At 42.6% G+C, this 27,981-nt stretch overlaps 1 protein-coding gene and 3 pseudogenes across 1 annotated transcript; 2 read left to right on the top strand and 2 right to left on the bottom strand.

Moving 5' to 3' along the window:
* Positions 1 to 578: 578 nt before the first annotated feature.
* LOC118985115 (GRAM domain-containing protein 2B-like) lies at positions 579 to 2,915 on the bottom strand (annotated as a pseudogene).
* LOC118985078 (myosin regulatory light polypeptide 9-like) lies at positions 2,528 to 3,615 on the bottom strand (annotated as a pseudogene).
* A 6,244-nt stretch (positions 3,616 to 9,859) lies between these two features.
* Positions 9,860 to 10,784, top strand: LOC118985114 (olfactory receptor 1F1-like). Its single transcript, XM_037043450.1, is given in 2 exon segments — positions 9,860 to 10,681; positions 10,683 to 10,784. Coding segments are annotated over 2 exon segments (924 nt in total).
* A 7,947-nt stretch (positions 10,785 to 18,731) lies between these two features.
* LOC118985113 (olfactory receptor 1F1-like) lies at positions 18,732 to 26,684 on the top strand (annotated as a pseudogene).
* The last annotated feature ends 1,297 nt before the right edge of the window (positions 26,685 to 27,981 follow it).

Here is a 27,981-nt window from a genome sequence, read left to right as displayed (position 1 = left end):
TCTAAATCTTTGTTGTCCTTAAATTTGGTTGTGCGAGGAGGTACAGTGTTTTCACCTATGCTTCCATTTTGGCCGTAAGTCTAACCAATGAGTATTTATTAAAAGCCAGGTATATCAGACACAATGCTTGTCCAGTAGGCTAACAGATACAAATGATATAACCTATTTAGTTATTAGCTTATCTAGTTAAGCAAAATACACTTCATAGAAATGATTATAAAATGTGTCCTGGCTGGTGTGGCTCAGTGGATTGAGTGCCTGCCAGTGAAGTGAAAGGTCACAGGTTCAGTTCCCGGTCAGGGCACATGCCTGTGTTTTGGGCCAGGTCCCCAGTCAGGGGTATGTGAGAGGCAACTAACTGATATATCTCTTACACATTGATTTTTCTCTCTCTCCCTTTCTTCCCCCCTTCCCCTCTTTCTGAAAATAAATACAATCTTTTAAAAAAGAAATTATAAAATGCATTGCAGATAAAAACAGAATATCTTTTATATTACAGAACTTATGGTACCTAAATAATTATTAATAAAAACCAGGCAACTCATACGGCAAACAGAAGTTAGAAGCCACCCGCTATTTCTTTATTTTAGTCAGCAAAAGATAAAAAGCATGCTATCATCGTGCTGCAATGGGTTTCAACATTTAATACAGACACCCTTTTTCAAAAGTAACATAACCCACCTGTAACCTTTAAAAATTCAGTGTTTTTCATCTTGTATCAAATCACGTTATACTTTTGGTTTAAAGATTAGTTTTGGTTTCAGAATAAGTTTATTTAGTGTTTCAGTCCCATGTCTCACAGATTCTTGACTTGGGGTGGGTGAAAATCAGCTCACTTAAGTATTAGTTTGAAGAACAAAACAAAACAGAATACAGTGAATGGGATGATTTATCTGCTTTGCCCAATATTCTTGCCAATATTCAATTGAGAAGTTAACACAAGAGGATTTAAACCAAAGCATAATAGTAGAAGGGAAAAAAAGAGAGACAAAATGCTGGTGTTATCTCTTTGCAGCAAGCCTGTCCATTAGGGCTCTTTATTGCCTTTGGAGAGTTATGACTAATTCTTTAAAGGACCATATCAGGTTTGTTGGTACATGATACATGCCTTTGTTTGAGGGCTGGGCTGTGAGGGAGGGTGGGAGGGACTAAAAGGCATGCTGTGGATGGTGTTTGCTGATGCACTTATGATGACCACTGAACCACAGTCATCCAAGGGAATGTCCACCACAGGTTCTTCCTGAGACCTCCCAAGATGGGTCTGTTTTCTTCAGGCAGCAGCGCTAAAAACTTCCTCAGAGAGTCAAGGTCAACTTTTATTGCACAGGAACTGAAATTATCTCCCTCCCCCTTTCCTGAGCTGGAGACCACCAAATGCAAAAATGGCCGGGGATGCCTTGCAGCTCATTCCTCCAGCCAGCAGGGAGCGCTCTGTCAGAACGCCGCCTCTGGCAGCCCCTACAGATGGAAGAGTGAGGTTTCATGTTGGCCCAACCAATCAGTTGGGTCAGCCACCATCCTCAAGCAACTTTTGTAAGCTGTTTTGTATCTTTTCTAATTTTATTATGTTAGCTGTAAACTCTCAGCAGCAGACCTCCACATTTAATAGTTCTTAAATAGTGACCCTGCATGGTGCTGCCTGTTCAGCATGATCGATGTCCACAGTGGAGATTAGTGACCACAGCTGCTCTGCCAGAGTATTAATTCTCTATCTCATGTAGAAGTTCGTGATGACTAATGCACAGATGACCTTTGTGTAGAATATAAGAATATGGCTGAGAGTCGGACATTTCTTAGACTGTGTAAGATTCTAGCGGTTTCTGACTGGCCATGAGCAGTCAGACTCTTGGCTTTTCCTTCAGGTATTCTGTTCACATGGGCATCTTCCCTAGTTGATTTTGCTTCTCCCTTGGAGACATTCAGAACTGTTTGGGATTTTGTCATGTGGAAATCTCTACAGTTCTTGGATTTGGGAGTCTGAGAACCAGAACTGTCCTGCCTACTTTGCTGAACCACTCCATCCAGACCTAAGAGTTCATAGTCAAAATTCAGAGGCAGAGATGAAGGGCAGACTTCCCTGAACTGGGAACTGTTTTCAAGAGAAGATGGATAGAGATGGTTACCAACACTTGTATTTTCTAGGTGTCCACACATAGATTTTAATAGTTTATAAAATGAATCTCTGGACAGTAAGAAAACAAATATGTACCTGCCTGTGAATGTTGCTATAATCAGGACATTTGGCACCAGAAGGGCAGATTTGCTTTTTAAAAAATCCTTACCTGAAGATATGTTTATTGATTTTGGAGAGAGAAGAAGGCAGAGAGAGAGAGAGAGAGAGAGAGAGAAGCATCAATTGGTTGCCTTCTTTACGTGTCCTGACCTGGGATCAAACTGCCACTCAGGTATGTGCCCTGACTGGGAATCGAACCCAAAACCTTTGGTGTATGCTGATGCTTCAACCAGCTGAGCCACTGGCCAGGACTGATTTTTTTCTTTTCTTTTTTCTTTTTTCTTTCTTTCTTTCCAGTGCTCAGCCTTCTATTAGAGACTCCGCCTCCCCTGGGACAAGCTCCACCCTCCAGCACCTTCTGGAGCACACTCCCAGTGGTGTGGGGACAGGGCCAAGGGGAAGGTCTGTCATCCTGTCCTCTGAGAAGGGACTGTGGTGAGGTTTGTGCGTTTGTGGCAGTGACTGGGAAAGGGCTTTCATGCCCTGCATGGGGTTCATATGAAGTGGTGTCCCAGGGCAGTACACAGGGCCTTTCCTGTGGGGACAGCCCATTCCAGGCAGGCAACAGCTGAGGCCTGGGCTCTCCTGTAGGGCCTTCCCTTTGACCCCCAGGCCTAGCCCTGTGGCCCAGCTCCCTAGATGACCCCTTCCTGGAAGATCATAATGGGCACACCTGCCTCATGTTGGCTGTGTGACCCGTGCCTGGCACTGCTCTCTCTTGGCCCTTTTCCTCCACTGAGAGCCAAGCCTTTAACCCCTCAGAAGGAGGCTCCCCCGAGGGAGTCCCATGGGCATGTAGCAGGTGCAGACTACATGTGGGGGGAGCAGGTAACTGGGTTAGGGGCCTGGGCATGGGGGCCAGGGAGCCTAGTCATCTTTGTCCTTGGCAACACGTTTGAGGATGCAGGTGAACTCCACATTTGACATTGCCTTTCTTGTCAATGGGTGCCTCAAGTACATCTCATTCACTTCCTCATCTGTGAAGTGGTCACCCATGGTGGTGAGCAGCTCTGGAAGGTGGTCCTTGTGGATAAAACCTGAGGCCTCCTCGTCAAAGCAGGTGAAGACATTGTGGATCACATCTTCGGGGTCTTTGCCATTCACCTTCTTCCCAAACATGGTCAGGATCATGGTGAAGTTGATGGGCCCAGGGCCTCGCTCATCATGACCTCCATGTACTCCTCTGTGGGGTCCTTCTCCAGCGAGGTCAGCATTTCATGCAAGTCCTCCTTGTCAACGAAGCCGTCTTGGTTCTGGTCCATCACGTTGAAGGCCTCCTTAAACTTCTGGATCTGGGATTGGTCAGACATCGCAAAGACATTGAATGTGGCCCACTGTGGTCACTTGTTGGTAGTCTTGGCCTTGGCTCGCTTACTGAACATCTCAGCTTCAGGTGGGTGGGCTTTCCTGGGGTGGAGAAGGCGCTCTTTTAGTGCCTTAAGAGACCTGGTGCGCAGTTGGATGAGGAACCCTGTGTCCAGTTGGGGCTGGACTGAGCCTGATTTTCTTTATTAGGGTTGTAGAGAAAGCTGGAATAGAGACCTTAGTATCATTTTCAAAGACCTTGAAATGAAAACAAATCTGGTATTCTGATGCAAAGAGCTTCCCTTCATATAATATTTCTTTCTGCAGAGCACAGGTAAAACTTTGCCTGTTATTCCTCAGTTGGGACATAAAGAGACAACTTGTGAAAGTGCTATTTGCCTTCTATTGGCTGGATGATAAACATGTTTTCAGTCTTAGAGTCATTTTTGCTTTCTGTTTTAAAGCAAAAATTTGCCTGTTATTCCTCAGTTGGGACATAAAGAGACAACTTGTGAAAGTGCTATTTGCTTTGTACTGGCTGGAAGATAAATATGTTTTCAGTATTAGAGTCATTTTTGCTTTCTGTTCTTACAGAAAGCCGTTCTTACACCATCAAAACTGGGCTTTGACCTCAGGCAGATGATTGATTCTCTTCTGGTCGGGGGACTGGGCTTTGCTGGATGGGGTGGGAGACTGGGCTGTTGGTGACCTGCAGACTTTCTTTTTCTCCTTCCCACCATTCTCAGCCTCTGAGTGGACTGTGCCCATCTCTTCCTGAGCACTTTGGCAGGCTATATGTGTTCCACATCTCGCTGTAGTTCACTCACCGGGGCCACATCTGCTGGGCACCTTCAGGTCTCCGAGCATCTGCAGACTGCTGCCGCCAATCTAGATGCGTTAGAGCGGCAGTGATTGGTCAGGGCAAGTGTGGAGGAGCCACGAAGGAGGGAAGGAGGGGGGGCAAGTGTTTTATTCAATATTGTAATTTGAAGGTAAATGGGTTATAGGAACCATTGCTGGGTCCATGTATAAACTGGTAGAACATGGATGCCCATGAGGAGCAGAGAATTCGTGAATCTAATGTGTACAACTTTACAGTTGTTCTGAAGACAAAACCTGGCTTTAAGGTGTCCAAACAGCTTTTGATATTATGCATTGAAATATTTAGTTTTCTGAGTTGATAACATTTAAGAGTTATTAATAAAAACCATACAGCAGAGCCAGAAGTGGTAACTAAATTGTAATCTCCATCCTCTGGGAACCAGAATGTTCCTTTAACTAATCTTTCACTTTGGGTTAATTTATAAATAATAATTTCCTTAACTGACTACAGCATCTTTTAAAAAAGATTTTATTTATTTATTTTTAGAAAGGGGAAAGGAGGGAGAAAGAGAGGGAGAGAAGCATCAGAGAGAAAGAGAGGGAGAGAAGCATCAGAGAGAAAGAGAGGGAGAGAAGCATCAGAAGCATCAAGGAGGGAGAAAGAGAGGGAGAGAAGCATTGCCTCTCAGTGTGTGGTTGCCTCTCACATGCCCCCTACTGGGGACCTGGCCCACAACCAAGGCATGTGCCCTGAATGGGAATTGAACTGGGACCCTTTGGTTTGCCAGCTGGTGCTCAATCCACTAAGCCACATCAGCCAGGGCCTGAGTACAGCATCTTAATAAATACAATATTATTCACCTACTCCAGTAACTCAGGATAGGAACCTCAGGGCTATAATGAGCCCTCTTGTCTCTATCAGATACATGTTACCAGACATCAGTCTCTGTCCATTCTATCTCTAAAAATAGGCCATCTCCCTCTCACATAGATCTGGGGAGGAGGGGGCGGAATAGTCACAGGATTAGTAAAAACATTGTTTGCATATGATGAAAAACCAACTCGAATCAGCTTAAGGAGAAATGGAATCTATTGGTTGATATAATCATAAAGTTCAAATTTCTTCTTGCAAAGCCTCTGTGTTTCAGGCAAGGATAGTTTATGTACCCAAATAATGACATTAAGACTTATATTTATCTTTCTACTTTGTTTGCTTCTGTTTGACTTCGTTCTGAAAACTGTATCTCTCCTTGTGGCAGGCAAGACGGCCACCAGTAGTTTCAAACTCACATTCGTCCAGACTACCTTTCACGGGGCATATAGGACTTCTCTCTAACTCCAGGCAATGCTGCAATCATCCCTTCTTCAATCATATGCTCAAATATGAACCAACCATTCTGGATAAAAAAGGAGAGTATTCTAGTCATCCTGGGTCATAAACCCAATCCCTTCCATTTGGAAACAGAGTGATGAACATTATCACCAGGATGAAATGGAGGAGGGGAGGAGTTTCCCAAATAGATCAAAGAATGAAAATGGAAAGGAATGCCCTTGAATGAAAAATATCTAGTTACCATGATCTATTAGAGCTACTCCATCAGTTGACTTGAGCAAAGGATTGTGAGGGCACACTTAGGGCACACGATACATTAGTAAGCTGCTTCAAAAGTTAAGGTGAACAACAACAACAGAAACAAACCTGTACCAACCCAATACTAACTAGCACCCAGATCTTGGTTTCTAAAAACCATTCTCTACTAAAAGAAAATTCAGCTCCTTAGAGAAAGGGATGGTTGGAGGTCTGGGAAGGAAAAAGACAAAGGTGAGTTTTGGATATTATATATATGCCAGATAATAAATTTCACTTTTAAATTTTTCATGGGGCTATTAGAAAAATTTACTAACAGATAGGATGTTTATTGCCTCTAGCATGCCATCAGGAGATTCATTGTACCCGGTTGTCCCTATTTTTAAAATGACATAGTACTATGGATATCTTTCTAAGTCTTGCTAACTTAAAAAACTTTCATTCAAAGACATGAGCATGTATTTAAGGAGAGTCCTGGTTTTCTGACCCTTCTCTTTAATCTAGGGTGCAAGAGAAAAGGAAGTACACACTCAACCCTGAGATTAGGAATCTCATGCTGTACCAGCTACAGCTAGCTGGATGTGTGATAGTCTGATTTATCAGAGAAGAATATCTGATAAAGAGAAGAGTGTGTACACACCAGTCGGTATGACAGTGAGAGGACAGTGGGAGTGTCACGGACTGCTGGCAGAAGTGCAAGGCAGCCGAGTGGCATTTGACCCAGGTCTTCCGATTAGCAAATGGCACAGGTACCAGCTCTGGAAAGATGAGGCAAGTCTGGGATTTCTAGTGACCATGAAGATGGCTGTTCTTCTTAGGTAAGGGTTAGATTAGTAGGACTTCGTCAGTAATGGCTTGTTAAGGTGTAAAGCCGTTTGGGGCACTCTTCACTATACCCTTGTAAGTCCAGCCACAGAAGCAGTTCTGAGATTATCAAGCAGTTCCTTGTAATCACTTGGTCATGATCACTATTTGTCTTGTCTGTTTATGAGATCCTGAACTGTGATGAACACAAATTGGCTGAGTTTCTGCTCATATTCTGGATCATTTCCATTTTAACTCTACCAGTTAGACTTAGAGAGCTCAGTGGGCATAACCAAGAAGGGCTGGCTTGGAGCTCTAGAAAGTGCTCCGAAAATATGAGCCAAGGAAGCAGCAGCAGCAGCAATATCACCATTACCTCTCAAGGAGCAGTTACTGCCTGATGACTGATAATGTCCTCAGAGCAAACATGTAAAGAATGTGTAACATGTCCAGCCCTGGCCAGGTGGCTCAGCTGGGTGGAGCATCATTCCGTACAACAAAAGGTTGGAGGTTTGATCCCTGGTCAGGGCAATACCTAGGTTGAGGGTTTGTTCCTTGCTCAGGGGGTCTGGGCATGTACAGGAGGCAATTGATCTATATTTCTTTCTCACATTGATATTTTTCTCTTTCTCCCCACCCCCCACTTCTCTCTCTAGCAAATCAATAAAAATAGCCTTGAGTAAGGATTTTAAAAATGTATAATATGTCCAGATTAGATATAATGAAACTAAAAAATATTCTCCAGGATTTCCACCAAGATGGAGGCATAGGTGGAAACACTGTGCCTTCTCCCACAACCAAGTGAATACAACAAAGGTTTGGAGAACAAAGACACAGCCAAAGAACAGAAAATTGAATTATATGGAAGTCCAATGACACCGAACTGTTCAACCAGGACAGTAAGAGGGGCGGAGCCAGCAGCGGAGCAGGGTCAGGCAGGACAGATCCCCCGACCTAGGTGCGCAGGCAGCCCAACACAGTCAGGGTGTGGGGCAGACTGACCGCGGTCGCACATTTGCACACAGTGAGACGGACCGAGCAGGCCCCAGCGGCGAACCCAGTGGTGGAGGGCTGACGGCAGTGGCACAGTCCCGTGCAGTGGGACGAAATGCACGGGCCCCCATGACGGTGGCAGCTGCAGCGGGGAGAGGTGGCAGATGGGACGCCATTGCTCCTCTTTGGCCCCGCCCCCACATACAGCGTCACAACCCAGCGACTGAGTTGCCCTGCTCTGGTTAACACCTAGGGCTCTGATCCTGATATGTAACAGGCACGAACAGTTCAAAGATGGCCCAAGAAGAACTCAAAGCCCTGGAGCCGATAATTTTAAGTGACCAAGAAATAACCAACCTATCAGATGCACAGTTCAAAATACTGGTGATCAGGCTGCTCACAGAACTGGTTGATTTTAATCACAAATTAGAAGGACATAGGAAGGCTAAACTAATTGAAACGAAGGGAAATGCACAGAAAACCAATAGTGATGGAAAGGAAACTGGGACTCAAATCAAGGGAGTGCACCAGAAGGAAGAAAAAAACGACCAAACAGAAAAGAATGAAGAAATGAGAATTCAAAAAAATGAGGAGAGGCTTAGGAACTTCCAGGACATCTTTAAACGTTCCAACATCTGGATTATAGGGGTACCAGAAGGGGGAAAGAAACAGCCACGAGTGGAAAACATATTTGAACAAATAATAAAGGAGAACTTCCCCAATCTGGCAAAGGAAATAGACTTCCAGGAAATCCAGGAAGCTCAGAGAGCCCCAAAGAAGTTGGACCCAAGAAGGAACACACACCAAAACACATCATAATTACATTAGCCAAGATTAAAATGAAGGAAAGAATCCTGGAAGCAGCAAGAGATAAGGGGACAGTCACCTACAAAGGAGTACCCATCAGACTGTCAGTGGATTTCTCAAAAGAGACCTTACAGGCAAGAAGGGGCTGGAAAGAAGTATTGCAAGTCATGAAATCCAAAGACCTACATCCAAGATTGCTTTATCCAGCAAAACTTTCATTTAGAATGGAAGGACAGATAAAGTGCTTCTCAGATAAGGTCAAGTTCAAGGAGTTCATTATCACCAAGCCCTTATTATATGAAATTCTAAAGGGACTTATCTAAGAAAAAGAAGATAAAAAATATGAACAGTGAAAGGACAGCAAACTCATAGTTATTAACAACCACACCTAAAACAAAAGCAAACTAAGAGGACAGCTAGATCAGGAGTGGAACCATAGAAATGAAGAACACATGGAGGGTTAGCAACAGGGGAGTGGGAGGAGGAGAAGGGGGGAGAAGGTACAGAGAATAAGTAGCATAGACAGTAGGTAGAAAATAGACAGGGGGGAGGGCAAGAATAGTAGGGGAAATACAGAATCTAAAGAACTTGAGACACGTGGTTATAAACTAAGGGGGGGAAGAATGGTGGGGGAGTGTGTGGGTGGAGGGGAATGAAGGGGGGAATAGAACCACTGTAATGGTATAATCAATAAAATATATATTAAAAATATATTCTCTAAGGCAACATCACCTATGATATTGATAATATCTGTATCCTATATTAGGGTATTTGCTTACTGCACGTCAGTGTCTATGGTACTCATCATAGGTATTATCAATAGTGATGGAAAGGAAATTAGTCTCTATTAATTTTCCTATATCTGTAGCGTTTTGTGACACTTTAAAAAATACATGGTATGGTAGAAAGCTCAAGCAGATGAACAATTTACCCATAAAACATAAATCTGTGTCTGTGCTTGCATGAGCACAGCACCCTCATTTTGCTAACCAAGTAATGCAGGCACAAAGAGGGCTATCAGGAGCCAAAACACACAGGGAGCAAAGTTCTAATATACTACCTATGTCACTTGGCCTTTCTCCTTGTAATTTTCTTATTTAAAAAATTATATGAGTTAATTTGGTGACATATGCTGGGGAGCAAGATCTAAAATTCTCCCAAGAATAACAGTTTTGCAGCTTCTTCTATGCATTTGAAATTAAGGAGGAGTCCTTGCAATCTTCTTAGCTTCCCCATCCTAACCATCATATTCTAGGATTTTAATTTTTTTCTGCTTTGTCTGTCTCTGCACTCAGGCTCCCAGCCTCATGAGAAGAGCAAATCAGTCAAGTGTCTCTGAGTTACTTCTCCAGGGGCTCTCCAGCCAGCCACCCCTCTTCATCTTCTTCTTGAGTGTGTACCTGGCTATGTTCCTGGGAAATCTGCTTATCCTCCTGGCCATAAGGATGGACTACTGCCCGCACACTCCCATGTACTTCTTCCTCAGCAATCTGTCCTTAGTGGACATCTGCTTCTCCTCCAACACCATCCCCAAGAAGCTGGCCAACCATATACTCAATGGTCAGACCATCTCTGGGTGTCTCACACAGATGTATCTTCTCTTTGAACTTGCCATGGACCATTTCCTTCTGGCTGTGATGGCCTGTGACTGCTTTGTCACCATATGCCACTCCCTACACTACTCAGCAAAGATGATCCAGCAGCTCCGTGCTCTGCTGGTCACTGGGTTACGAGTCACTGCCAGCCTGAATGCTCTGTTGCATACTCTGCTTATGGCTTGACTCCCATTCTGTGCAGACAAGGTCATCCTCTATTTCTTCTATGATGTGACACCCTTCCTGGGACACTGCTGCTCTGACACACACCTCAATAAGATGATAGCTCTGACTGAGGGTGCCCTGATCATGATTACCCCATTTGTTTGCATCCTGCCTTTGTATATCCATATCACCTGTGCTGTCCTGAGAGTCCCATCCAAAAAGGGAAGATGGAAAGTCGTCTCCATCTGTGCCTCCCACCCGGCTGTGGTTTTCCTCTTCTCTACTACCACCATTGCTGTGTATTTCAGCCCTTCACCCTTGCACTCATCTGAGGACACCACAGCTACTGTGATGTACATACACGGTGTACATCATGATCCTTAGGATGAATCCTTTCATCTATAGCCTGAGGAACAGGGACTTGAAAGGGGACCTGCAAAAAATAACTGGCAGGAAGGCATGTTCTTACTGATGAAAGTACCATGGATTTATCATTCCCATGAATATAAATCTTTGCCAATTTCACTGAAATGTCGCAATCTGTTTGTCAAAGTGTCTGCAAGGTACCGGGCCTCACATAGAATTCAAAGAACACGTCAATGTTTTTAGTGCCTGTCCTAGTCCATTCAGGTTGCTATAACAAAAAACACCACAGACTGGGTTGCTTAAATAGCAAACATTATTTTTCACAATTCAGAAGGCTCCCAGTCCAAGGTCAAATTGCTGAAAGATTCAGTTTTTGGTGAGAACCTGCTTCCTGGTTCATAGATGGCATCTTCTCATTTTATCCTCATATATTGGAAGGGGAGAGAGAATTCTCTGGGGTCTCTTTTATGAAGACAGGACCCATTCATAAGGGCTCCCTCTTCCTGACCTAATTACCTCCCAAAGCTCCTGTCTCCAAATACCATCACCTAAGGGGTTAGGATTCTAACATATAAATTTGAGTGTCATTATCCAATTTGACTGTCTTACCTTTCAGGGGCATATTTGGAATAAAGGTACTTCTGATTTTGGAGAAAGGTCAAGTTTTGTATTCAGTCTGACCAGGAAGCCTGGTCCTTCTCCTTGAGAAAACCTCTGAGTCTTCAAGAGCTGAAGTCTTTGTCTCCTATATGAAGTCTTTGCTGACTGATTTAGGCTGAGACTCTCATTGCTTGTGCTGAGTTCCCACAGAAAACTCTTTGAGTTGTTGTCCATGTGATACTGTTCATCTGCTTATTGCTGCTGCTTCTCCCCCTTCCTCTTCCCTCAAGGCTCTCTACAGACTGTGAGAGCTCATTACTCACACACATATACTTTGAATGCCTTGTTAAAGGCTTTTTAAATTTTTTCTTTTTAATATATTTTATTGATTATGCCATTACAGTCGTTCCATTCCCCCCTTCATTCCCCTCCACCCTGCACACCCCTCCCCCACAATTTCCCCACCTTTAGTTTATGTCCACGTGTCTCAAGTTCTTTAAATTCTATATTTCCCATACTATTCTTGCCTTCCCGCCATCTATTTTCTACCTCCTGTCTATGCTACTTATTCTCTGTATCTTCTCCCCCTTTCTCCTCCTCCCACTCCCCTGTTGCTAACCCTCCATGTGATCTCCATTTCTATGGTTCTGCTCCTGATATAGCTGTCCTCTTAGTTTGCTTTTGTTTTAGGTGTGGTTGTTAATAACTATGAGTTTGCTGTCCTTTCACTGTTCATATTTTTTATCTTCTTTTTCTTAGATAAGTCCCTTTAGAATTTCATATAATAAGGGCTTGGTGATGATGAACTCCTTGAATTTGATCTTATCTGAGACACACTTTATCTGTCCTTCCATTCTAAATGAAAGCTTTGCTGGATAGAGCAATCTTGGATGTAGGTCTTTGGATTTCATGACTTGAATACTTCTTTCCAGCCCCTTCTTGCCTGTAAGGTCTCTTTTGAGAAATCCACTGACAGCCTGATGGGAACTCCTTTGTAGGTGACTGTCCCCTTATCTCTTGCTGCTTCCAGGATTCTCTCCTTCATTTTAATCTTGGCTAATGTAATTATGATGTGTTTTGGTGTGTGTTCCTTCTTGGGTCCAACTTCTTTGGGGCTCTCTGAGCTTCCTGGATTTCCTGGAAGTCTATTTCCTTTGCCAGATTGGGGAAGTTCTCCTGTATTATTTGTTCAAATAAGTTTTCCACTTGTTGCTCTTCCTCTTCCCCATTCTGGTACCTCTATAATTAGGATGTTGGACCGTTTAAAGATGTCCTGGAGGTTCCTAAGTCTCTCCTCATTTTTTAAAATTCTTGTTTCTTCATTCTTTTCTGTTTGGTTGTTTTTTTCTTCCTTCTGGTGCACCCCCTTGATCTGAATCCCAGTTTCCTTTCCATCACTATTGGTTTCCTGTGCATTTCCCTTCATTTCAATTAGTTTAGCTTTTATTTGTTCCTCTAGTTTGTGACTAAAATCACCCAGTTCTGTGAGCATCCTGATCACCAGTGGTTTGAACTGTGCATCTGATAGGTTGGCTATTGCTTGGTTGCTTGGATTTATCAGCTCTGGGGCTTTGAGTTCTTCCTGAGCTATGATGTTTTGGTTTGTTGGTGCCTGTTACATATGAGGGGCAGAGCCCTAGGTGTTCACTATGGTGGGGCAACTCAGTCGCTGGGTTGTGACGCTCTATGTGGGGGCGGGGTCAAAGAGGGGCAATGGTGGTCTCCTCTGCTGCTTCCCGTTGCTGGGGCCTGCGCAGTCCATCTCACTGCTCTCTCCATCTCACTGCTCACAAACGTGTGAACGTGGTCAGCCTGCCGCATTGCGCCCTCACTGGGTCTGCCCATCACAACCCCACCATGCCTGGGATCTGCCAACTGCCTCCCACGCACCTGGGTCCCTGGGTCGGTCTGGCGGAGTTTTCCTGTGCAACCTTGCTCTGCCAGTCACTGGCTCTGCCCCTCTTACCGGTCTGGCTGAACAGTTCATTGTTGTCAGACTTCAGTATAGTTCAATTTTCTGTGCTTGGTTGTATTTTTGTTACTAAAACTTTGTTGTTTTTAAACTTGGTTGTGTGAAGAGGCACAGTGTTTCCACCTATGCCTCCATCTTGGCTGGAAGTCTGAATGCCCTGTTAAAGGCTTGATTCCTGAAAAATTATAAATGCAACCCACTAATACCGAATAAGTGAATGAAAGGCATGTGGATCTGGAGAACCCAACCTGAGACACATTTTAACAGTAGCAATAACAGCATGGAAACAATAACAGCAAAGAATAGATAAACCATGTTGCCTAACCAAAGATTAAGTGCTAAGATCTAGTCCATTTGCCATATTACCAACTATTCTTTAAAAACAACACTTAGTATTTTATTTGAAAACATAATTTTGCAAAACACAATATTGCTATTCAGTAGTTTTGGTGATTTCCCAGTGCACTTGGCATTGTTTTTATTAATTTCTTTAAAAACTCACAACTTCGTTAAACACGATTCTCTGCTTGCTTCCTGACTGTCTCTTTGCTTCATTTATTTTGTCAGCTGTTTCTCTTCTATCATCCCCAATATGTTTGTTTTCCTCTTGGGTTTTATTCTTGGATTTCTTTTCACACTATACTCTACCCTAGGCAATTACACCCACTTTCTTGTCTTTAACCACACCTATGTTCTGGTGAGTTCTGAATCCATATTTGGCATGTTTGATCAGTCACAGCACCTTCTCCATGGACTCCATAAATCTTTTTTTTGTGTGTGTTTCAGTTGCATTTTTACCTTTCTTGAAATAATAACACATAATATGCCACAATGTTGCATATTTTCTTCCATCTTCAATATTAAATGGCTGTTCAAAAATTTACCAATTTTGATTTAAAAAAATGCACACTGATATGACAGCTATCATAATATAATCTAACAAAATTGTTCTGAATGAAGTTAAAGACAACTAGAGCCATCATAGGGGAAAAACCAAATGAACTTTTTGGCCAACCAAATAGAAATAAATCAATCAAAATCTACTTCTTTGTCTATCTCAGTTTCAACTCAGAGAATTGCCATATTTGACAATTTCTCTCAACCAGGTGAAAGTCTTCAACAAATATTAAATTAACTTCAATCTTACTTATCTTGTCTTTAAAACTTTGATAGTTTGTTCAAAGACTTTTGGATTAACTTTGATTTTATAACTCAGTGTATTGAAATATTTATGTTGATTACTATGTTTTTGGGACCCCCTTAAGTTTTGCACCTCACCACCCACCACCCCATCCCCCCACCTTTGTGTAGGTGAGTCTATGCACACAAGAGGACCTCCTTGAACAGGTTAGCTATGTAGCAACGCAGCACTGAAGGGACACCACAGCAACTCTCCTGGAAGCTCTCTCCTTGCTCCACCCCTTTCAGATCTTTCTTTAATTTTCCAATAATGGTCGACAGGGGACTATCACCCCTTTCTCCCCAAGAGCTCCTGCCCAATTAGATAGGAGGGGCAGGGAATCAACCCTGTTCAATCTCATTGGGAAGGCCCTCTGGCAACTTTTTTTTTTTCCCTAGCGACTCTCAGCTGAAGTTTTGCGTGCTGGGAACTCCAGCATAGAGCAGATGTTCTGCTCTGCAGTAAGTGGCTGTGATTCTTTTACCTTGAAGTGCCATAAAGGGGCACTCTGAGGTTGGCACTCGCAAACCTAGAAAACTAGGGTGTCCCATGAGCTTTCCACACTCCACCTAGTCCCAATCCTCTAGGTCTCTGTTCCAGCTATCTGCCCTTCCTGATTAGGAATGTGTTAAGGATTTCCATCTCCTACTACCACAGGCTGGGACTGCTGGAGGCCAAGTGTGACTTCCAATCTGATATCCTTTCAAAAGGTGAAGTTGGGTGGGGAGGCAGATGTGCATATACGTGTGTAGGTGGCTTGGATCCTTCTCAGGGTAAGGGCTGAGCCCTCACTGCTCAGTGTGACTTGAGGACCAGGCACTGCCTTGGAGATTGTTGGACATGCATTATCTCAAACTCCATCCCAGACTTTCTGAATCAGAACCTTCACTTTAACAACATCCCCAGGTAATTTATGTGCACGTTAATGGTTGAGAATCGCTGCTTTAAGTTTCCCAAGTTTTCTGGTCTAGAAGGCAATGTTGGTGTGTGTATTTGTTTCTGCAGATGGTGGCCTATACTGCAGACCTAAAGGAGGTGTTGAGATTTGAGCTTTGTGAGTCAGATTCAGGATCTTTATGACACTTCAGGCAAGACTTACCCCTTAATCAAGATGACACAATGAAAGTCATGTGCGATAATATAGGTAGAAAATCTATGGTGAGCATTTGTATCTGAGAATGTTCAGAAATACTCTGAAAGGGAAATTAATGATCCTGAAGAGGCACTTAATGAACCTGATGTTGAAAGACTGATAGGTTGTGTATTAGAAATGAATGAATCTATTTGTCAACTTGGCATCTTACAAACATCATTTCTTTAAAAATTTTTTTTTAATTTATCTGTAGAGGGGAAGGGAAGGAGAGAGGGAGAGAAATATCAGTGTACGGTTGCCTCTTGTGCATTCCTCAATGGGAACTGGCCTGCAACCCAGGCATGTGCACTGACTGGGAATCGAACTGCGATCCTCTGGTTCGCAGGCCCGCACTCAATTCACTGTGCTACACCAGCCAGGGCTTTTTTTTTTTTTTTTTTACAAACATCATTTCTAACCAAGAAACTGACTTGATGATAAAAGGGATGTAGTAACCAGTTTCCAAGATGGCCCTCGATGATCATAGTCTTGTGTAATCCCTTCTCACTTCGAATTGGGCTGACTTTGTGTCTTTATCCGTTTGGGCTGCAGTAACAAAATACCATAGACTGGGTAGCTCATAAACAACAGAAATTGGTTTCTTACAGTTTTGGAGGCTGCAAAGTCAAAGATCAAGATGCACATTTGGTGTCTGGTGAGACCTCACTTCCTGATTAATACATGGTGATATCTTCAGTGTAACCTCACATGGCAGAAGGGACAAGAGAGCTTTCTCATTTCTCTTTTGTACTAATCCCATTGATTATGGCACAATCACCTCCCAAAGGTCCCACCTCCTAATGCCATCACTTTGGGGGTTAGGATTTTAACCTATGAATGTTGTGGGGACACAGTCCATAGTACTGTATAAGCAATAGAATGTTGTGGAAATGGTGGTGTGTGACTTCTGGAGCTCAGTTATAAAAGAAAATATGGCCTCCATTTTGCTCTCTTGAATCCCTTGTTCTGGGGAAACCAGCTACTCCCTTGCAAGGACATATTGAGTTAGCTCTAAGGAGAAGTCGTGTGAGGAAGTGAGGCTTCCTGCCAGTCGCCCTGTGAGCAAGCCAGTTTGGACAGTCAAGCATCCAGATGACTGAGCCCCTGCTGACCACTTGGCGGCTATATCATGAGAAGCCCTGACCCAGAACCAGTCAGCTAAACCACTACCAGATTCCTGACCCAATGGAACTTGTGAGATGCATGTCTACTGTTTTAAGTAGCTAAGTTTTGGGGTAATTTGTTACTAGACAATAGAGTAACTATGTGTAAAATAACGATGAGGCTCATTGGTACTTACTTGTACACCATCACCAGGAGCAGCCTACCCTATGGAATAGAGATATGGTCTTTTAAAGACCAGTTTTGTCACCAGTTGAAGTTACCATGCGAGGTAAGGGGTGGTGTTTTACAGGATACAGTTTAAGTTTAATACCAGTTTCATACCGATATAGGCTGAACTTCCTCCCAGCCAGGAATTTATGAGGTAAAGAAACAAGAGGGAGAAGTACCATGTGTTGCCGTGTATAATGCACACCTTTTTGCCCAAATCTTTGAGAGAAAAATAAGGATGCACACTGTACATGGATATAATGATTACACTGCATGCATAATGAGCACAAAAATGTGAGTGTGCATTATATGCAGCAAAATACTTAAATGATCTGCTTGTGAAATTTTTCTTAACACTGGGCTCTGGAGAGACTTCTTGCTGGCCAGTTTGGGCTCCATTTGCTACTGGACAAACTGACCAAAAAGGTGATTCTAATATTGTTTTGATTTTGACTATCAATAGAAAATAGTTTTGCTGCTACATAATGGTAGCAGAGAATATTATGGATGGATATAGCTCCTTGAGAGAATTCCAGAATTGCCATGTCCAGTGATGGCAATTATTGAAAGATTAGGATAATCTTATATGGGTAAGATCAAAAGGGCACCAGGTCTCTCAAACATGAAAGTTTAGGTTACTATATCAGATTAATATAGGGTTACTATAGGGATAATATCGGGTTACTACATCAGTTTAATAACCTTGAGCTACTGAGGTGCTTACTAAAGACAAAAGGAACATGAATTAGATTGTGGACAGGAAAATGATTACTATCAACTAAGAATTCATGACTACCTGTAGAAATGAATACTACATCATTCAGTCATATTTTCCTCCTTCCTTTGTTATGTATACATTTTTAAAAAGAATTTTTTAATTCATTCTTAGAGAAAGAGGAAGATAGAAAGAGAGGGAGAGAAACATCAGTGTGTGGTTGCCTCTCACGTGACCCGCACTGGGGACCTGGTCAGCAAGCCAGGCATGTGCCCTGACTGGGAATCGCACTGGCGACCTTTTGGTTTACAGCCCGTGCTCAATCCACTGAGCCACACCAGCCAGGGCTGTTATGTATACATTTAGGTATCATCTTGATTAAGTGGCAAGTGTTGCCTGAAGTGTCATAAAGATCCTGAATCTGACTCACAAAGCTCAAATCTCAACACCTCCTTTAGGTCTGCAGTATAGGCCACCATCTGCAGAAACAAATACACACACCAACATTGCCTTCTAGACCAGAAAACTTGGGAAACTTAAAGCAGCGATTCTCAACCATTAACGTGCACATAAATTACCTGGGGATGTTGTTAAAGTGAAGGTTCTGATTCAGAAAGTCTGGGATGGAGTTTGAGATAATGCATGTCCAACAATCTCCAAGGCAGTGCCTGGTCCTCAAGTCACACTGAGCAGTGAGGGCTCAGCCCTTACCCTGAGAAGGATCCAAGCCACCTACACACGTGTATGCACATCTGCCTCCCCACCCAACTTCACCTTTTGAAAGGATATCAGATTGGAAGTCACACTTGGCCTCCAGCAGTCCCAGCCTGTGGTAGTAGGAGATGGAAATCCTTAACACATTCCTAATCAGGAAGGGCAGATTGCTGGAACAGAGACCTAGAGGATTGGGACTAGGTGGAGTGTGGAAAGCTCATGGGACACCCTAGTTTTCTAGGTTTGCGAGTGCCAACCTCAGAGTGCCCCTTTATGGCACTTCAGGGTGAAAGAGTCACAGCCACTTTTTTTCTCTCCATTTGTTCTATTTAATATACACACAGGGTACACAGTTATTGGTTAGCTTTCAAGTTCAATTCATAAGTTATAGGTTGTCATGATGGGATGATGACTGGCATAGAGGAGATGCTGATTGTGGACATGGATACAGTAACTGATGGGATTTTGAGATGTACTGCTCTTGAAAGAAGGGTAGTTGCATTATGTTTGGCCAGAAAATTTCACTTCTACTGAAGGGTAAATTGGTAAGAGGCATATGTGTTAATATTGTGCTACTGGAGGGGTGTATTTCAGTGAGCATTTAGCATGCTTTTTGGTTTCCCAACTTCTGTAACCCCTTCCAAAGCTTAGGTAATCTCTTCCCTAATAATTCTGGCTGGGTAAAAAGCCTCCTTCCTCCTATGTAAGAAAATCTCGAATAACTTGTCTCCCAGCTTCCATTGCAGCTGAAATGTGGGCATGTGACTACCCATCAGATATCTTAACTTAGCGTTTGACATGAAGAAGAGGAAACCAAGTAACCCACTAGCAGTGGCTGTCACTGTAGCCAAATGAATTCCCAGGGCAACACTGCTACTGGCGACAGCCTATGTCCAGTGACAGCTGTGTCAAAGCCATGAACTATGACATTTATGCTTGGAGGCACAGGAATCACTGGTGTGCTCGTAAAACCAGTTCTGTGGCATGCTTTGGGCCATTATAGCTTGTGTGTGACCTTCTGAGTCTGGTTCTTCAGCTGCTCGGTGTTTTTGAAGGGCATCCATTATCATTTTCAAGAAATAATTCTCTGCATAGCTCAGCAAAATGTGCTTTTTCTTATTTTCAACTAAGAACTGTGAGTGAGGCCACAGTGTAGCCAATCATCAGAAAAGGACTTGGAAAACTATCATAAAAAAACTTTTGCATCTTCATTTATGATGCACTTTGGAGGGTTTGTAAACTCCTGCATATCTAGACCAAATCATACTGAGAATGACCTGCATGCCTTAGCCTCAGTTCCCAGTTCCCGTCTTCGATCATGAATCCTCATTGGGCAGGAGGTGGTGCAGTATAAATTGTGCTACTGGAGCCCACAGCCCTGTGACTCTGGATTAGAGGATCATTCTCAGAAAAAGGTGACTCATTGTGAGCTGGGAAGACATCCTAAAAGAAATCTATTCCAGGATCTTGGATTTTCTCAGTAATGGCATGCTTGTACTCTCTCTGATATATCTCTCCCTGCAATCATAAATAGGTTGTCTTTCACACCAAATACTTTAAATGATTAAGCCTGTAATGCCAAGTCCCCAGCCCAGCATTCCTATCTGCAAACAGGTCATTAACTTTTTACACAGCAAATGACCACATATGAGAAAAAAATGAGATTCACTCAGATTATACTATAGTAACCCCAGTTTCTGAAAGGAGAAAATAAGAAGAAAAACATTTAATAATGGAATTTTCAAACCCATAAACACAAGCCTAGATTCACAAGGCGATTCAATGAGGTCTTGGAAATTTTCTGTAGGACCTGTCTTTACCTAGATTGCTTTATCTCCAAGTTCTGATTTAGGACTCAATAGTATACTTTGTGGTCATCGTTGAGTCTTCAGAGATCAACAAATAGGTGGGGCAGTTCTTTTTGCTTGTCTCTGATGAGGTTCTCAGGGAATTTGGTCCCAGCAGCCATGGAAACTACTGTAAATGCCCAATTCTAATTTCCCCCAAAAGTCTTCCTGCACAGAGGGCTAAGGTCATGAATCCCTGATTCTCACCCACTCAGGAACTACCTGTATTTTCAAGACTTTCCAAACCTTATAATAGAGAGAAGCATTGGCCAGTTCCTCAAAGGCGAACACTTGACAGCAACAGCAACAGCTTCTCACAGGTAAGATTATATCAGTGATGTCAATATTTCTTATTAATGAGTGAAATTCTTTGAAGAGCTTCCTTCCAGATCCAGGGAATAAGAGTCCTGAATCCATCAGTTGGAGCTTGAGATGAACTCAGTAATAACTTGTTTCTCTTGTCTCTATGAGCTACTAAAAGAGACCTATATAATGACAGAGAAAGGATCTGTATGTGCCTGTGTTGTTATGTTATATTTGATAAAATTTAAAACTGATTCCAGTGGGACCAGCCTCATCTAGGACGCGGAGTTGGAAGTTGAGGGTGTAGGGACGAGAGGAAGATCCTGACAGAGCAACTCACATACAGGTGTCACTAACATGACCATCACCAGAGCTTGGGTTGTTGCATCCAAACCCTTACCTTCTTGGTTTGTGACCCCTGCCTCTCTGCATCTCTGCCAGGCTCATGAGAGGGCAAACCAGTCAAATGTATCCTAGTTTCTCCTTCTGGAGCTCTAGGCAGTCCCACCAGCAGCTGCTCCTTCTCTTCCTCTTCCTGAGCATGTACCTAATCATGGTCCTAGGAAACCTATTTATCCTATGGGGCATCAGCATAGACTCCCACCTATATACTACCATGTACTTCTTCCTCAGCAGTCTGTCCTTCATGAACATCTGCATCTCTTCCATTGTCCCCAAGATGCTGTCCGATCACATACTCAGGATTCAGAACATTTTTTTCTGGGTGCCTCATGCAGATTTATTTTCTTTTCGTGTTTGTGGATATGGACAATTTCCTTCTGGCTGTGATGGTCTATGACTGCTTTGTCACCATATGCTACCCCTTACTCTACTTAGCAAAGATGATTCATCAGCTTTGTGTTCTGGTCCTCTGGGTTATTGCCAACCTGGATGTCTTTTTGCACACCCTGCTGATGACTCAAGTCTCATTCTGAATAGACAACACCAACCCCCACTTCTTCTGTGACTCACTTCCTTTTCTGAAACTCTCCTCAATGATCTGATCTTTTTTTTTCAAATTATAAGAGAAAGTTTATTTAGGAAGTTACAGAGGTAGTGGAAATGAACCACCTGGGTGGTGTAGGCTCAGGAAACAAGTTACAGAAGCAAAACAAGGGCCCTTAAAGCATAGGAGAGGGAAAGGCAAAGGTAATACGCTTGGGGGGAAGACGAAGGGGACAGGAAAATGCACAAGCATGCTCCCTAGAGGGAGAGCCTCTAGGTGATGATTGTGATTGAAGTAAGGCTGACAAGGATCATTCCCTTCATTTGCATCCTGTTATCATATATCCTTATCGATTGTGCATCCTCAGAGGAGAGTCCCACCCACAAAGGGAAGATGAAAAGCCTTCTCCACCTGTGGTTCCCACCTGGCTGTAGTTTTCTTTTCTTTGCTTTTATATTTTTAAATATATTTTATTGATTATGCTATTACAGTTATCCTATTCCTCCCCTTTATTCTTTTGCTCCCTGCATCCCCCACCCCTTAGTTCATGTCCATGGATTGTATATATAAGTTCTTCGGTTTCTACATTTCCCACATATTCTTAACCTCCTGCTATTTTTTTATCTACCGTTTCTACTACCTATTCTCTGTACCTTTTCCCCCATTCCCACTCTGCCTCCCCACTGATAACCTTCCATGGGATCTCCATTTATGTGATTTTGTTCCTGTTCTGGTTGTTTCTTCAGTTCATTTTTGGTTTTATTTTAGGTTCAGATTTTGATAGTTGTGAGTTTGTTGTCATTTTACTGTTCATATTTTTTATCTTCTTTTTCTTGGATAAGTCCTTTTAACATTTCATATAATAAGGGCTTGGTGAGGATGAACTCCTTTAACTTGACCTCATCTGGGAAGTACTTTATCTGCCCTTCCATTCTAAATGATACCTTTGCTCAAAAGAGTAATCTTGGACGTAGATCCTTGCCTTTCATGACTTTTAATACTTCTCTCCAGCCCCTTCTTGCCTGAGTTTTCTGTTGAGAAATCGACTGATAGTCTTTGGGAACTCCTTTGTAGGTAACTGTCTCCTTTTCTCTTGCTGCTTTTAAGATTCTCTTCTTATCTTTTTTTTTTTAAGATTTTATTTACTTATTTATTTTTAGAGGGGAAGGAGCAAGAGAGAGAAACACCAATGTATGGTTGCCTTTTGTGCATCCCCTGCTGGTAGTTAGCCTGCAAGGAACCGGCCTGCAACCCAGGCATGTGCCCTGACTGGGAATCGAACCGTGATCGTCTGGTTCGCAGGCTCGCGCTCAATCCACTGAGCTATGCCAGCCAGGGCCTCTCTTCTTATCTTTAATCTTGGGTAGTATAATTATGAGGTGCCTTGGTGTGTGCTTTCTTGGGTCCAAATTCCTTGGGACTCTCTGAGCTTCCTGGACTTCCTTGAAGTCTATTCACTTTGCCAGCTTGGGGAACTTCTCCTTTATTATGTTTTCAAATAAGTTTTCAGTTTCTTGCTCTTCCTTTTCTCCTTCTGGCAGCCCTATGATTTGGATGTTAGAATGGTCCAAGTTGTCCCAGAGGGTCCTAAGCCTCTCCTCATTTTTTTGTATTCTTATTTTTTCATTCTGTTCTGGTTGAATGTTTATTTTTTCCTTCTTTTAAAAAATTTTTAATTGTATGTATGTATGTATGTATGTATGTATTTTAATTATTGTTCAAGTACAGTTTTCTGCCTTTTACCCCCATCCCAGCCCACCCCCACCCTCCCCACCTCCCTCCCATCTCCACCTGCCCTTGTTTTTGTCAATGTGTCCTTTATACTTGTTCCTGCAAACCCTTCCCCTTTTACCCTGAAATTCCCTCCCCTCTTGCCTCTGGCCACTGTCAGCCTGTTCTCTATTTCATTGTCTTTGGTTATATTTTGCTTGTTTGTTTGCTTTGTTGATTAGGTTCCTGTTAAAAGTGAGATCATATGGTATTTGTCTTTTATCACCTGGCTTATTTCACTCAGCATAATGCTTTCCAAGTTCCATCCATGCTGTTACAAGGAGTAGGAGCTCCTTCTTTCTTTCTGCTGCATAAAATTCCATTACAACAGGAATATAATCAACAAGACAAACAAACAAGCAAAATATAACCAAATACACTGAAATTGAGAACAGGCTGACAGTGACCAGAGGGGAGAGGAGAGGAAATTTCAGGGGAAGAGGAGGAAGGGTTTGAAGGAAGTAATATAAAGGACACATGGACAATAACAAGGGGGGTGGTGGAGATGGGAGGGAGGTGGAGAGGGCTGGGGAGGTGGGCTGGGATGGGGGTAAAGGGCAGAAAACTACACTTGAACAATTAAAATAAAAAAATAAAATGGAATGTGGATCTAGAGGCTTGGGCAGATTCAAGTTCAACTTTTTAGCAAGACTACGCAATAGTGGTGTTGTGTTCTTCAATAAAATGGCATGTCTGGTTGTCTCTTTTTTCCCCCTGATGTTAACAGGCAGGCGTTGGTACTCAAAGTTAAGATCCATGAAGTCATTACAGGTTGTAAAATCATGAATATTTCATTGTATTATTGCTTCTTCATTCACTGTCGAGAATATTTTTATAAAGAGAAACTGTTACAAAACACAGCATACACATGGGCGGGGGGGATCATGATATACTATTATTGAAAGGACCCCCTACCAGGTTCATTATGTCCACTGCCAGATAGGAAAGACGTCTCTCAATGCTAGAGATTTGTGAAAAGGAAAGGAAATGTTTACTTAATGCTATACAGAATTAAAGTAGTGACCTAATGTCTTCATTAAGATATCAAAGTCCTCTTTGGATACCTACCCACAGTGCTTCCCTCTCCTCCTGTGCTAATCTGGGGTACTGTATCTCAGGAAAAGAAGCACACGTCCATGATTCAGGCTCCTGGCACCTGTCAGCTATGTCGCCATCCAGGCAGGATCTCTAATCCAAAGCCATGTGGCACCTTCTCATGGTTTACTGGCAAGAGTTCTTTCACCCTTCTTCCAGGCAAAGTCTCTCCTGCTTCCCAGGTCATGTGACCAAAGGGAGCACCCCAAAGCCACATGGTCCTCTTCTACCAAAGCTGCAGGGGTCCTGATTCTGATCAAAACCGCATGGTTCTTCTCTCCACCAGAGCTGCGGGGGTCTGCACTCTGGCCAAAAGTGTGTGGCTCTCTCTCAATGGCTGCTGTATCTGGGTTTAAATCCCCTCGCCAATCTTCCTCTGTACTCCCATTCCTGATTCACCCTACAATCAGTTGCACCTGCCAGCATTTCTGTATGATTCCAAGTTTACTGGGCTGCCATCGTGAGTCTGGGCAGATATGACCCCATGTCATGGAGCCAATCTTGTTCAAGCTCTCATGCAGGTGCTGTCACCTGGGGGACTTGTCCCCAGTTACATCTTGGGGGGAAGTCACTTCCATCACCCTGGCTCAGAGCATGGCCACAGCTATTTAACATATCTATGCAGTCAGTTAAAGGTTATAGATATGTTAAATGACCTTGCCAGAGGTTAGCTGCAAAGTTGAGGCTGTACAAAACAGCTCTGCATGTTCCTGCTCCATGTGTCCCTTCCCCCAACTCATACTTGAGGGGGGATGGGGTGAGGACATCTTATATGTCTTCCTAATATTTCCTGGACACCCTGAGTTCTGGGCCCCATTCCAAATCCCTTTTTGGGCCTCCCCTCTTGGCTGCACCCTGTATCAAAACTTCCTCTCACCTGCTATTTTGTTCCCCAAACATTTATATAAAAACAAAAGTATAAATGCTAGACTATTTCCTTTGTTTGTAAGTGTTCAAAAGAATGAGCTGGCCCTGGCTGGTGTGACTCAGTGGATTGAGTGCTAGCCTGCAAAGAAAGGGTCGCTTGTTTGATTCCCAGTCAGGGCACATGCCTGGGTTGTGGGCCAGGTCCCTAGTGAGGGGTGCATGAGAAGCAACCACACATTGATATTTCTCTCCCTCTCTTTCTCCCTCCCTTCTTCTCTCTAAAAGTAAATAAAATCTTAAAAAAAAAAAGGAATGAGCTGGCTCAATATTAATACTCCAATGATAACCAAGTAGTTTGTTTTAAATTTCTACACCCCACCCATCCCTTTGACAACCATTAGCTTGTTCTCTATATTTATGGGTTTGTTTCTATTTTGTTTCACTTATTTTTTAGATTCCACATATGAGTGAAGTCATATGTTTCTTTGACTTATTCCACTTAACACAATACATTCTAGGTCCATAATACACTCTCATCACAAATGGCAAGATTTAATTATTTTTGTTGGTGAATAATATTCCATTGCACATATATACATCTGCTTTATCCATTCATCTATTGATGGACATCTAGATTGCTTCCATATCTTAGCTATTAATAGTAATGCTGTAATGAACATAGGTGTGCATATCTCTTTTGAATTAGTGTTTTTGTTTTCTTCAGATAAATACCCAGAAGTGGAATTGCTGGGCTGTATGACAGGTGTATTTTTCATTTTTAAAAATGTTTATATTTAAATATAAGCTCAAAAATTTAAACATAAAACTGCAATGTTTTTATGCTTGATTTTCAGATTGTCCTATATGGTCAGCTGTAACCTCTGTAAGTTGCTCCTGACTTCTTTCGACAAAATTTGGGTAGTCTTTTGATAGCATCCTTGTTATCTGGTAAGAAAAGGTGTTCTAGATTCATTCTGTGCTTTTTTTTTTTTGGCTGCCACTGGCCAATTTTCTAATATTCCCTGTTCCTTTTAGTAGGAAATGATGCTCATGACTAATGAGCTAATCATGTTTCCCTGGCTTTTTCAGTGGATAGTTAGGGAACATCTTCTTAAGATAGAAATACACCGTAGGTTCACACTGATACTTCCAATTCAAATTTGGGACTAAAGTGTTTTCTTCTAACCTCTTGGGTAATACATTCATATCTTCTCTCTCTCATGCTGAGACACTGAGCTCAGTGCCACCAACAATAACAGAATGTGACAAAAACCTTTGCTTTCTTTCATAACTAACAATCTCAAAACAATGGTGGAGGAAATAAAAATTTGTTATGTCTCTGCAGTGGCAAGAAAGCCAGTGATTCCACCAGCCTCCTGCTCCAAAGTTCCTGTCAGGCAAGGGTCCTGTTGGGGAGGGGGACTCAGGTGCCACTTGGACTTTTGAGTTTTTTTTCTCTCTCGCCCACCTGTGGTTCTGGTTCAGGAACTTATAGCAGAGAACACACCTAAGAGCTTTCTGGTGCTCTATTAGGCGGTATCCTGGCCCTGCGCTCCTGGGAGAGGGAGAAGGCACAGGAAAAGCTAGGCTGGCCCAGGCACTGCCCTCCAGGACAGCAGGCATTCACGACCTTGACTGCATTGACCCTTGTGCATACTGAGACCCAGGACAGAGGGAGACTCCCAGACGCAGGGAGGTTCTTTAGGTGATGGGAACATCACCCACCCACAGGCCTTGGGGACCATGTGGCCTAACCCTTGGGCAGGGGCCAGGACCACCCAGTCACTGCCCCATAGTGCAGAGCCTTTAAGTACTCTAGGTGTGTGGGCTAGTCTTTTGTGCAATAACCGGTGGACCCTGACAAGACTTCTGGAGGAATGAGAATAACGTTAGCAGTCAGTTTTGTCCCTGGTTTTAAAGGGTACTGTAGGCTTGAAATACAAAGTTGATAAAGGACAATTTTTCTGTGATCTTTAAGTATTGGTTTTTGTCATCGTTTTTAAATTAGAAGTCAGGACTGTACCGTATCATAAAATGTTTTGTACCAAAACAAAGCTTAGAGCAACCTGTTTTTAAAATAACAAAAAATAGGCCAAAAGAAACAAAACCATTATTTGAAGATGGTATAATTTTCAACCACAAATTACAATAAATTGTGAAATTATTGAAAATTAATAACATTCAGTGAGGTGGCTAGTTTCACAAATACATAATTAAAATAACTTTCTTATATAAGAGCAGTAACTATAAAAATATAATAAAAACTATTTACAATTAAAAATGAGAAAAATTTACTCAGGAATTAATAAATGAAAAGGCATAGTTCTGAATGGGAGACAAAATTTGTAAAGTTAACAAGTTTTTTTCAAATAGTTTAGAGGGCCAACTTATTCCAATCAAAATACCAATGTAAAAACTTGGGAAACCTAGAAAGTATAAAACTGATCAACAATCCTTAAACTCACATACCACAGGATTGGTCCCGGAAAGATACCACTGACCTTACCTCTGGGAAGACAGGTCAGGAAAGTCTAGATATCAAGAGGCCAAAGAGAACAAATATCTACTACAATGAAGACACTGGGATCCTGTTTCTTGAGGGGCATTGTGAGCTAGTCACTGGAAACAATTTCTAAAAATAAAATTTTGCTTGTGAGGTAGCGACCACCCATTGCCAAAAGTCTAATAACTGCTTAGAGAGGAATTAAGCTTATGGCCAAGATATTGAGCAACTCTGGTTCCAAGCCAAAGTGCTCCTCCTCCTTTTGCGGCTCTTGGGGTTTTCTTCCTAGTTAAGTCTTCTTGGCTCAGCAGAGGGACACAATTCTCA

The sequence above is a fragment of the Sturnira hondurensis genome, unplaced genomic scaffold, assembly GCF_014824575.4.
Source record: "Sturnira hondurensis isolate 20B ecotype Veracruz unplaced genomic scaffold, ASM1482457v3 Scaffold0004089, whole genome shotgun sequence".
In the NCBI taxonomy this organism is placed as follows: Eukaryota; Metazoa; Chordata; class Mammalia; order Chiroptera; family Phyllostomidae; genus Sturnira; species Sturnira hondurensis.
This window is presented reverse-complemented; position numbering and strand designations above follow the sequence as displayed.